General features: G+C 37.7%; 1 protein-coding gene across 1 annotated transcript in view; it reads left to right on the top strand.

The window, feature by feature from the left end:
* Positions 1–12,726, top strand: part of TNIK (TRAF2 and NCK interacting kinase) — a 949,249-nt gene that overhangs the window by 845,681 nt on the left and 90,842 nt on the right. Inside the window, 2 exon segments of the mRNA XM_053710136.1 lie at positions 4,135–4,299; positions 8,178–8,313. Of these exon segments, the coding sequence (XP_053566111.1) occupies positions 4,135–4,299; positions 8,178–8,313 (301 nt within the window).

Below are 12,726 nucleotides of genomic sequence, written 5' to 3'. Positions count from 1 at the left end.
CCTTCAGATGGAAACTTGTATCTTATCTAAGGAAAATTATTTTATTTTCAGGTCCTTTTTTTAGGCCTGCAATTTATTTGGCTGATGTTGCAACTGCTTCAACTTTTTGGTTGGATACTTTAGCGCAACAAGTATCAGATTATGATTTGTTTAGCATTGTTAAGTTGATTCAACATGCTAATAATTTAATTTGTGATGTCATTTTTTGATATTTTCTATGTCTTTAGCTATTTTAGCTAGAAGAACTTTGTGACTTAAATCTTGGAATGCTATTTTGATTTCTAAAATCCAGATTTCTATTTTCCAAGGTAATAAATTATTTGGTTTACAATTGGATTCAATACTTTCAACTGTTACTCTGGGGAAGGGAGTTTTTTTGCTTCAAGATTAAGTTCTAAGAGTAAATCTTAAGCTTATATTAGTTTTTGTTCTTAGTAAGGAACGGAATCCTAATTCTTCCCCAAGTAACATGTTTCTAATTGGAAGCTTTCTTCAAAATGGAATGAATTCAAGCCATTTAAAAGATCAAAGTCAGCCCCCAAATTTGCATGAAGGTGCGGCCCTTATTCCAGCTTGGCTGGTAAGCGGCAGGTTAAGACTTTTCTAAAGTTGTTTGGTTCAATTCGGTCCAAACTTCTTAGATTGGGGTACAGAATAGTATTTAGAGTAAGACCGCCTGTGAGAAGTCTTTTTCTCTCTAGCATATTCCAGTAAAGGCTCAGACTTTCCTGAAGTGTGTTTCAGACCTGGAGTTATGTGGGGTATTTATATCACTTCCATTTCAGGAACGGGGTCTGGGGTTTTGTTTAGAACTATTCATTGTCCCAAAGATAGAAAATCTTTTTGAATTGTCATGTAAGAGTACCATCTTTCAGAATGGTGTTTATATGGTCTATTCTGCCTCTTGGTCAGCAAGGGCATTATTTGCCTACAATAGACTTACAGGATGCATATCTTCATATTCTGTTTTCATTCAGATTATTTTTATTTTCTGAGATTCTCTTTTATAGACAAGCATTACCAATTTGTTGGTTTTCCTTTCTGACCTAGCGACAGCTCTAGGAATCTTTTCAAAAGGTTCTCTGTGTTTCCTTATTTGGACAATATTGTGGTATTTGCTCAGTGTTTTCGTTCTGCAGAATCTCATACGTTTCAACTTCTGTTGTTTCTTCAAGGACATGGTTGGAGGATCATTTTACCAAAAGTTCCTTGATTCCTCAAGACAAGGGTCATCCTTTTTAGGTTTCCAGATAGATTGTGTCAATGTCTTTGTTTCTAACAGACAAGAGACAATTTTTTATTGTGTTCAGCTTGTCGGAACCTTTACTCTCTATTATTTCCTTCAGTAGCTATATGCATGGAAGTTTTAGGTCTCATGTCTGCAGCATTGGATTCGATTCTCTTTTCTCATTTTCATATGAAACCTCTCCAGTTTTTAATGCTGAATTAATGGTGCAGGGATTATTCTAGGATATCACATTTAATATCCTTGAATCCCAATATTCAACTATATCTGACTTGGTGGTTAGATCACCATTGTATAGTTCTACGGGTCTCTTTGGTTCATCCAACTTGGACCGTGTTCACAACAGATGCAAGTCTTTTAGGTTGGGAAGCTGTCTGGGGATCTCTGACAGCACGAGGGGTTTGGAAATCTCAAGAGGCGAGATTATCTATCAATATTTTGGAACTCTGTGCGATTCTCAGAGTTCTTCAGTTTTGGCTTCTATTTGAAGAGAGAGACGTTTATTGGTTTTCAGACAGACAATGTCACAACTGTGGCGTATGTCAATCATTAGGGTGGGACTCTCAGTCCTCAGGCTATGAAAGAAGTATTTTGGATACTTGCTTGGGCAAAATCCAGCTCCAGTCTAATTTCTGCAGTACATATCTCAGGTATAGACAATTAGGAAGCGGATTTGTCATCAAGCTATACATCCGGGAGAATAGTCTCTTCACCCAGATGTCTTTTTTTCAAGTTGTTCAGATGTGCGGGCTTCCAGAAATAGATCTGATGGCATCTCATCTAGACAAGAAACTTCCCAGGTACCTATCTAGGTCCAGGGATCCTCAGGCGGAAACAGTGGATGCATTGACACTTCCTTGGAGTTATCAACCTGCCTATATTTTTCCGCCTCTAGTTCTTCTTCCAAGAGTGATTTTCAAAATCATCATGGAGCAATTGTTTGTGCTGTTGGTGGCTCCAGCATGGCTGCTCAGGTTTTGGTATGTGGATCTTGTTCGGATGTTCAGTTGCCAACCTTGGCCATTTCCATTAAGGCCAGACCTTATATATCAAGGTTTGTTTTTCCATCAGGATCTAAAATCATTAAATTTGATGGTATGGAGATTGAATGCTTAGTCATAGAAGTTTCTCTGACTCAGTGATTAAAACTATGTTGCAGGCTCATAAATCTGTGTCTAGAAATATTTATTATCAAGTTTGGAAGACTTACATTTCATGGTGTTCTTCTCATAAATTCTCTTGGCATTCTTTTAGAATTCCTAGAATTTTTCAGTTTCTTCAGGATGGTTTAGATAGGGTTTGTCTGCAAGGTCTTTGAAAGGACAAATCTCTGCTCTTTCTGTTCTGTTTCACAGAAAAATTGCTAAACTTCCTGATATTTATTGCTTTGTACAGGCTTTGGTTCGTATCAAGCCTGTCATTAAATCAATTTCTCCTCCTTGGAGTCTTAATTTGGTTTTAAAGGCTTTTCAGGCTCCTCCGTTTGAGCCTATGCATTTTCTGGACATTAAATTACTTTCTTGGAAAGTGTTGTTCCTTTTGGCCATCTCTTCTGCTAGAAGAGTTTCTGTTTTATCTGCTCTTTCTTGTGAGTCTCCTTTTCTGATTTTTCATCAGGATAAGGCGGTTTTTGCGGACTTCGTTTACATTTTTACCTAAAGTTGTGAACTTTAACAAAATTAGTAGAGAAATTGTTGTCCCTTCTTTGTGTCCTAATCCTAAAAATTCTCTGGAGAGATCCTTACATTCTTTGGATGTGGTAAGAGCTTCGAAATATTATGTTGAAGCTCCTAAAGTTTTCAGGAGGACTTCTAGTCTATTTGTTATCTTTTCCAGTTCTAGGAAAGGTCAGAAGGCTTCTGCTATTTCTTTGGCATCTTGGTTAAAGCTTTTGATTCATCATGCTTATTTGGAGTCTGGTAATTCCCCGCCTCAGAGGATTACGGCTCATTCTACTAGGTCAGTTACCACTTCCTGGGTTTTTAAGAATGAAGCTTCTGTTGATCAGATTTGCAAAGCAGCAACTTGGTCTTCTTTGCATACTTTTCCTGAATTCTACCATTTTTATGTTTTCTCTTCTTCAGAAGCAGTTTTTGGTAGAAAAATACTTCAGGCAGCTGTTTCAGTTAGATTCTTCTGCTTATGTTTTCATTTTTTTTCATTATATGATTAAAACTTTTGATTTGCGTTGTGGATTATTTTTTCACGGAATTGGCTGTCTTTATTTTTATCCCTCCCTCTCTAGTGACTCTTGCGTGGAGTTCCACATCTTGGGTATTTGCTATCCCATACGTCACTAGCTCATGGACTCTTGCCAATTACATGAAAGAAAACATAATTTATGTAAGAATTTACCTGATAAATTCATTTCTTTCATATTGGCAAGAGTCCATGAGGCCCACCCTTTTTATGGTGGTTATGATTTTTTTGTATAAAGCACAATTATTCCAATTCCTTGTTGATGCTTTCGCTCCTTTCTTATCACCCCACTTCTTGGCTATTCATTAAACTGAATTGTGGGTGTGGTGGGGGTGTATTTATAGGCATTTTGAGTTTTGGGAAACTTTTCCACTCCTGGTAGGAATGTATATCCCATACGTCACTAGCTCATGGACTCTTGCCAATATGAAAGAAATTAATTTATCAGGTAAATTCTTACATAAATTAGTTTTTTATCATAGAAGTAAATTGGAAATTTTGTTTTTCCCCTGCGCTCTTTCTGAAGCATGAAACGTTTAACTTACATGTCCCTTTAATTTTCTGTGTGTCTTTGTCATTCTCTGTTTCTAATTTTTTTTTGTTTCCTGCATGATTTTATATTCTGCTTTCCAGGCAGGCTTTTCTACTACTAGTAGACTGTGTACGTACCTTGCTTTGTATCTTCACAGACATCGGGAGACAAAAAACGCTCTGGCCATGCAGAAAGTAATGGTTTTGCCGGCCATATTAATCTTCCTGATCTAGTCCAGCAAAGCCACTCCCCAGTGGGTACACCAACTGAGGCTCTGGGGAGAGGTCCAGCTCATGCTCAAGAGATGGAGACAGTGGCAGAAGTAGGTAGTGGGCCTTTGTGCTGAAATCACATTACTTTCGTATTGCTCATTTGAATATCTTGGCATAAAATGCATTGTAAGTCAAGTGGCAGCATAACTGTTAATGTTCAATCTTTTTAGTATGATCTTTGATTATCTGCTCTCATCTATTCCGCATTAGTTTTTGTAAACTACAGTCGCTACCAAAAAGGTTATTGACAGGCTTCTTTTAGACCCACTACCCTGAATAAAAGTCTGTGACATCCAGGCTATCTGCTTTCAAGTTAACAGCCATCCTTTAATGTGTAACAGTACTTGTGCATTTGTGGTATCCTGAGGGAGAAGCGAACATATTTGTTTAAGTTCAATACATACACTTCTTCCTTCCTAATATATATATATATATATATATATATATATATATATATATATATATATAAATTAAATAATACTTTCCAAGTCATAATCTGTTTACTACAGCCCATTTCCAAAGATAGTATGACTATCAGTTAAATTACCTATCAAACCTAATTTTTGTTTGAGTATGTATTTGAATTTCAGAATGAACTGACTGATCAAAAAAGGAACATGGGTGTTTCAAATAGACAGTGAACTTATCTGAAGTCACCTGTAGAATATGTGACTATCAAAAACTGTTGTATCTTTTATCGATGAAGTCACCGGTTCTTGTCTTGTGTCTTTTCTGCATGCTAGTTTGAACAGGTCAGGCATGAGGCACTTAGTGTGAACATGCTGAAATAAACACAAATACGCTCATATAAACAGGCAGGCACAGACATATATAGTTACAGTAAAGTCCAAAAGTCTGAGTCTGCTACTGCAGTCTGATTTTATTTCAGCATTTTCTGAAATCATTTTGAAAAAAATACTCACTGGTTCTCTAACAAAATACATTATATATATATGTTTGGCATATATTCTACAATTTTGTGCAGAATTTTAGTCCACATCATTCCAGAACTCATTTGGTCTATAGATGCCACATTGTATTTCATTTTTCTCTTTTCAAATGTACCCTAAGATGCTCAATGGCGTTGAGAGGGAACCATGCAAATTAGCCCTACTTGAGTTTTTTTGGACTTCACATACACATGGCACTGCTTCAGTTGTGTTTAGGATCTTTTCCTTCTGGAAGAAGGATGGCATGCCTCTGCAAAATAGTGGCACCTCTCTTTGGTTAAAGTGTAGTTGATTTTGTGCAAGTCTAGAATAGGCAAAACATCCACACACCTTAATATTTCCTATACCATATTTAAATGTAGATTTTACATACTGTAGCTTTATCCTCTTGGATGCTGTCTCCTCACATAAGCTCTGCAATTGCACCCAAAAATTTTGATTTGTCTGTAAACACGATGTTTGTCCAGTCTTTCACTAGAAATGTCTGCATTATTTGGCCCATGCTAAGGATCTAGACTTGTTTTTTCAACAAAGAAGTGGATTAGAGTTCGCTGCTCTCCCATGAAGACTGTACTTTGCCAGTCATCTTTTAAATTTTCTTTTGCTTTTTGGGTAGGATGTTCCTGGTTCAGCTGGGCTTGAATTATGTATGCAGATACTGTTCTATACCATAATGATGTTAGGTTGATACTGGTCTTCTGTTGGTGTTGTCACTTTAGGTCTGCCGGGACATTAAAAGACAAAAACAACTTACATGTATGGTAGATTGTTGCTCTTTAAATTTAAATCTATAGTGTCATAACAGTTTTAAAAATGTCTATGCAACTGGTGTCTGAAGATGATTTTCATATAAGTGGTAATGTCCCATAAAGATTTAACAAGAGAAAATAAAATTGTTTAAAAAAAGGTGTTCATGAACACTAACTATCAACTGATTACAGCTATTTACTTTTTTTTAATAAATTATCAAATAACCTTAGTTGGCTGTGATAGATTCAGACTTTTGGACCATACTGAACATATAATCGGCAGTTAATTACTAAATAGCAAAACATCTGTATGCAAATTTGATGTTTTAAAAGGTTAATTTCCATGTTTTTGTAAAAATCGGAGAAGCCCAGGGATGCTCTTTTCAAAATCCAAAAACATGTTTGCATATTTGCGTTGCTATGGCACATCAAAGACCAGCTTTAAATTAGCTCCTGTACTGATTTAGCGATCGCTGTGTAGTATGCAGCAAAGCCTAACAAAATTCAGCATATGTAAGTATGCATAAAAGTAAGGGGAAGTACAATTTGCATATGTAAGAGAAAATAAATCTTGATTGAATCACGATTAGACGGTGGATTGCAAAAGATCCACATAAAAATAACTTTTTAAAAACAATTTAAAGGGACAGTATACTGTAAAATAGTTTTTCCCTTAATGTGTTTACAATTGTTTTTTTTACCAACTGCAGAGTAAAAATTTATGAAAATTAGTTTTTAAGGTTTATTTGTGTATATTAATGCTCTTATTTTGTGTTTTGAAGCCACAGCCTAATAAAATGGGTTGAGCTTGTAGATATAATCAGATCTCATTACTGTATCACATTGTGTACATACACCTGCTTCTTTATCTTATATCTGTCCATAAAACCATCACCAGTACTTGGAGAGAACAATAGAAAATCAACATTGTATTACCTTATCTCTGCTATATCTCACTTGGAGTGTAATTTCTGCTGGCTGTGTTTACAAAGCTTATCTATAGCTTGGACCTGCGGCCACAAACTTTCAGAATAGGTGGGGATACCACATGCTAAATCAACTATTTCAAATACCAATATAAGGGTAATGGAGCTACTTGTAAACAATTTAATACACTCCAGCTGGTAAAGTGGATTATTAGGAACAAATTAAAGGGGAGAATTTTTTTGAGTAAACTGTCCCTTTAAGCTGTCACTTTGTTGGCACAATGTACAGAGTTTTGCAGATATGTAATCAGACTCATGAAAAGCCTGTTTGACTGTGCCAAATTAGGGCTAGCTGTAAATGAATGTGCATCATTTACCAGGCAGGGTTGCCAGTTGTTCAGCATTCAACTGGACAGTCCAGTATTTTAGCAGGCTGTCCAGTAAAATTTCACAAAAATACTGGACACTTAAATGTCCTTTTTTATAAAGTCCCCTGAGTATTAAATGTAAAAGGCCTCCTAGGCCTCAGTGCATTACAAATTTGGAGCAGAAGGAGGGTCAAATCTCTACTGTTTACTTATGTTACTGTCAACCAAAGGTACAATTATTAATTTCTATGTTAGTGGCAGCCAAAGGGTAAAATGACTGCTTAGGTGTGAAAAATACACGTTAGGCTCAAGAGTGGGGTCTTATGTACAGTTTTGGTGGGGTCATTATGTGCCCATTCTCCTACAGATTGTCCAGAATTTTTTACGTTGGACAGCTCACAGCCCTATAAGCAGGGGGGCAGACCAATTGCAACATACATAAGCATAAAAGATGCAACTCAGCCTCTCTGGGGGAGTGGGGAGAAAATGCTACATTTGCAGCTGTAACACAGTAAAATAAGAGAATAGTCACTGAATATTACAAAGTGAAAGCAATAGTAAAAGTAAGTTTGTTAGGTGTAGACAGTACCTTTAAAGGGACAGTAAAGTCTGCATTAAATACATATGGGCAATGTATATTCATTTTCAATAGATTTACATAAAATAACTTTTTTAAAAGCATTTAAAACTGTCATTTTGTTGGAGCAGAGTTTTGCAAATTACAATACATTTTGGTTAGAAACCTTATTTTTCCATTAATATGTGTAACTAGAAATGTAAAGATGTTGCAAAGTTGATAAAATACCTTGACGTGTTTACAAATCCTGTTGTAGCTTTTGTTGCACTTAAAACAGTCATAGCTGATTTGGATCAGTTTCTATCATGTGACTTTTAATGACCTGCCACTTGGGCTTTCCCTCTTATAATCATTTTAGTATGGCATGGGAAACTCCAACAAATCTTCATTTACCCCATTTGATTCGAGAGTTTATCAGACCTCTCCCACTGATAATGATGAAGAGGAAGATGATGACGATGATGACGATGATGAAGAGGAATCCTCAGCAACAGGTATTAGGAACACCAGTAGTGGACCTACTCACCGGAGGGCCCCGGTGCAAAAATTTTTTGAGGGCCCCCAAAGGTAACTCAGTAGTAAGCAATAGCATCATCAGACCAACAAACTTTCTATTTCACCTGTATCAAGTCCAGTGAGTGCTTGTGTTATAACTTGGATATATATATATATATATATAATACAAAGAAAAGAGCACCCCACACTAGGGTTCAGTAATATCTATATATTATAAAATTAACCAAAAGGATATGCTGCTTCCGAATGGTATGGTTGATTCAGAGATTCAGGGTTGCTGCCTCATGTAATGAACAGTACTGGAAACCAGATAAAGACTAAAGATACAAAAAAGAGAGAAGAGACAGGGCGCAACCCCTCTAAGTGCAGTATATAAGATAAAACAATATATTTATTTGTAGTCGCAATTTAAAACTCACAAGATATGACCACAAACAGAATGAGGTATGTTAAAGGAACCTGGGAACCATATAGGTCTCTCAAAGTTATTGCATCAGAGTTCCATATTGGCAAAGGCTTGCAGAAGTAAGGTGTAGGATAGACATATACACTCGTAGTTCCACAGCACTACGATTTCCAGCCTAAGTCAGGTCCTTCAAAGGTCCCCAAATAGGAGAGTTCAGTATAACGAGTATGATTACTCTGTTAAAATGTGCCACACAAAACTATCAAGTCAGCTGTTAGCAAGTATCAAATGCCGGCAACTTGCAACTGCTGAGCATTGTAGCGTGATGACGTAGAGACGGTGGGCGTGGCCTTACGCGTTTCGTAGGGATTCCCCCTACTTCGTCAGAGGCTGCCCACTTGAACCACTATCCGTCGTCATATACATGTATAGAGACCTCCCCTTCAGAACATAATGCATTTCTATTTGTCAGGGGAGATTTTGTTATACCTGATACTCATTGTTAAGAAATGTATTGGACATATACAGGGAGTGCAGAATTATTAGGCAAGTTGTATTTTTGAGGATTAATTTTATTATTGAACAACAACCATGTTCTCAATGAACCCAAAAAACTCATTAATATCAAAGCTGAATAGTTTTGGAAGTAGTTTTTAGTTTGTTTTTAGTTTTAGCTATTTTAGGGGGATATCTGTGTGTGCAGGTGACTATTACTGTGCATAATTATTAGGCAACTTAACAAAAAACAAATATATACCCATTTCAATTATTTATTTTTACCAGTGAAACCAATATAACATCTCAACATTCACAAATATACATTTCTGACATTCAAAAACAAAACAAAAACAAATCAGTGACCAATATAGCCACCTTTCTTTGCAAGGACACTCAAAAGCCTGCCATCCATGGATTCTGTCAGTGTTTTGATCTGTTCACCATCAACATTGCGTGCAGCAGCAACCACAGCCTCCCAGACACTGTTCAGAGAGGTGTACTGTTTTCCCTCCTTGTAAATCTCACATTTGATGATGGACCACAGGTTCTCAATGGGGTTCAGATCAGGTGAACAAGGAGGCCATGTCATTAGATTTTCTTCTTTTATACCCTTTCTTGCCAGCCACGCTGTGGAGTACTTGGACGCGTGTGATGGAGCATTGTCCTGCATGAAAATCATGTTTTTCTTGAAGGATGCAGACTTCTTCCTGTACCACTGCTTGAAGAAGGTGTCTTCCAGAAACTGGCAGTAGGACTGGGAGTTCAGCTTGACTCCATCCTCAACCCGAAAAGGCCCCACAAGCTCATCTTTGATGATACCAGCCCAAACCAGTACTCCACATCCACCTTGCTGGCGTCTGAGTCGGACTGGAGCTCTCTGCCCTTTACCAATCCAGCCACGGACCCATCCATCTGGCCCATCAAGACTCACTCTCATTTCATCAGTCCATAAAACCTTAGAAAAATCAGTCTTGAGATATTTCTTGGCCCAGTCTTGACGTTTCAGCTTGTGTGTCTTGTTCAGTGGTGGTCGTCTTTCAGCCTTTCTTACCTTGGCCATGTCTCTGAGTATTGCACACCTTGTGCTTTTGGGCACTCCAGTGATGTTGCAGCTCTGAAATATGGCCAAACTGGTGGCAAGTGGCATCTTGGCAGCTGCACGCTTGACTTTTCTCAGTTCATGGGCAGTTATTTTGCGCCTTGGTTTTTCCACACGCTTCTTGCGACCCTGTTGACTATTTTGAATGAAACGCTTGATTGTTCGATGATCACGCTTCAGAAGCTTTGCAATTTTAAGAGTGCTGCATCCCTCTACAAGATATCTCACTATTTTTTACTTTTCTGAGCCTGTCAAGTCCTTCTTTTGACCCATTTTACCAAAGGAAGGAAGTTGCCTAATAATTATGCACACCTGATATAGGGTGTTGATGTCATTAGACCACACCCCTTCTCATTACAGAGATGCACATCACCTAATATGCTTAATTGGTAGTAGGCTTTCGAGCCTATACAGCTTGGAGTAAGACAACATGCATAAAGAGGATGATGTGGTCAAAATACTCATTTGCCTAATAATTCTGCACTCCCTGTAGTAATGGTTACAGTGACTTAAACCACCATTTATATTTTATTAATACGGTTGTATATTGCATAAGTTAACCAATATAGCAAACTAAATCCGTGTGTCCAATACATTTCTTAACAATGAGTATCAGGTATAATGAAATCTCCCCTGACAAATAGAAATGCATTATGTTCTGAAGGGGAGGTCTCTATACATATATATAATGACGGATGGTGGTTCAAGTGGGCAGCCTCTGACGAAGTAGGGGGAATCCCTACGAAACACGTAAGGCCACGCCCACCGTCTCTACGTCATCACGCTACAACGCTCAGCAGTTGCAAGTTGCCGGCATTTGATACTTGCTAACAGCTGACTTGATAGTTTAGTGTGGCACATTTTAACAGAGTAATCGTACTCGTTATACTGAACTCTCCTATTTGGGGACCTTTGAAGGACCTGACTTAGGCTGGAAACCGTGAGTAGTGCTGTGGAACTATTAGTGTATATGTCTATCCTACACCTGAGTTCTGCGAGCCTTTGCCAATATGGAACTCTGATGCAATATCTTTGAGAGACCTATATGGTTCCCAGGTGCCTTTAACATACCTCATTCTGTTTGAGGTCATATCGTGTGAGTTTTAAATTGCGACTACAAATAAATATATTGTTTTGTCTTATATACTGCACTTACAGGGGTTGCGCCCTGTCTCTTCTCTTTTTTTGTGTGTGTATATATATATATATATATATATATATATACATATATATATATACATACAGTATATATGTATATATTATTAAAAAAGGGATGACCGTTCTTGTCACAGTCTGCAGTCCCCACTGGTTTGAGCATGAGGACTGAATTAAACAAAACGTTAACATTTTTGCCAGACATCTAATGTATTTAAATCAGGATGAAATTTAAAAGCAGCTATACAAAACTCAGTATATGCTTAAGACCAGGAATTTAGTATGCAGAAAGTAGTTTGACATCATCACTATACCTTAACAATAAAATAAATTCTGTTTGCACAGGTATTGATAGAGCATGTTCCTTGTAAAACCCTTAAGCTAGTATTTACACCTTTTCTCCAACATAGGTGTGTCCGGTCCACGGCGTCATCCTTACTTGTGGGATATTCTCTTCCCCAACAGGAAATGGCAAAGAGCCCAGCAAAGCTGGTCACATGATCCCTCCTAGGCTCCGCCTACCCCAGTCATTCTCTTTGCCGTTGTACAGGCAACATCTCCACGGAGATGGCTTAGAGTTTTTTAGTGTTTAACTGTAGTTTTTTATTATTCAATCAAGAGTTTGTTATTTTGAAATAGTGCTGGTATGTACTATTTACTCAGAAACAGAAAAGAGATGAAGATTTCTGTTTGTATGAGGAAAATGATTTTAGCAACCGTAACTAAAATCCATGGCTGTTCCACACAGGACTGTTGAGAGCAATTAACTTCAGTTGGGGGAACAGTGTGCAGTCTCTTGCTGCTTGAGGTATGACACATTCTAACAAGACGATGTAATGCTGGAAGCTGTCATTTTCCCTATGGGATCCGGTAAGCCATGTTTATTACGATGGTAAATAAGGGCTTCACAAGGGCTTATTAAGACTGTAGACTTTTCTGGGCTAAATCGATTCATATTAACACATATTTAGCCTTGAGGAATCATTTTATCTGGGTATATTGATATTATAATATCGGCAGGCACTGTATTAGACACCTTATTTCTTAGGGGCTTTCCCAAAGCATAAGCAGAGCCTCATTTTCGCGCCGGTGTGGCGCACTTGTTTTTGAGAGGCATGGCATGCAGTCGCATGTGAGAGGAGCTCTGATACTTAGAAAAGACTTTGAAGGCGTCATTTGGTATCGTATTCCCCTTTGGGTTTGGTTGGGTCTCAGCAAAGCAGATACCAGGGA

The sequence above is a fragment of the Bombina bombina genome, chromosome 4 (assembly GCF_027579735.1).
Source record: "Bombina bombina isolate aBomBom1 chromosome 4, aBomBom1.pri, whole genome shotgun sequence".
In the NCBI taxonomy this organism is placed as follows: Eukaryota; Metazoa; Chordata; class Amphibia; order Anura; family Bombinatoridae; genus Bombina; species Bombina bombina.
This window is presented reverse-complemented; position numbering and strand designations above follow the sequence as displayed.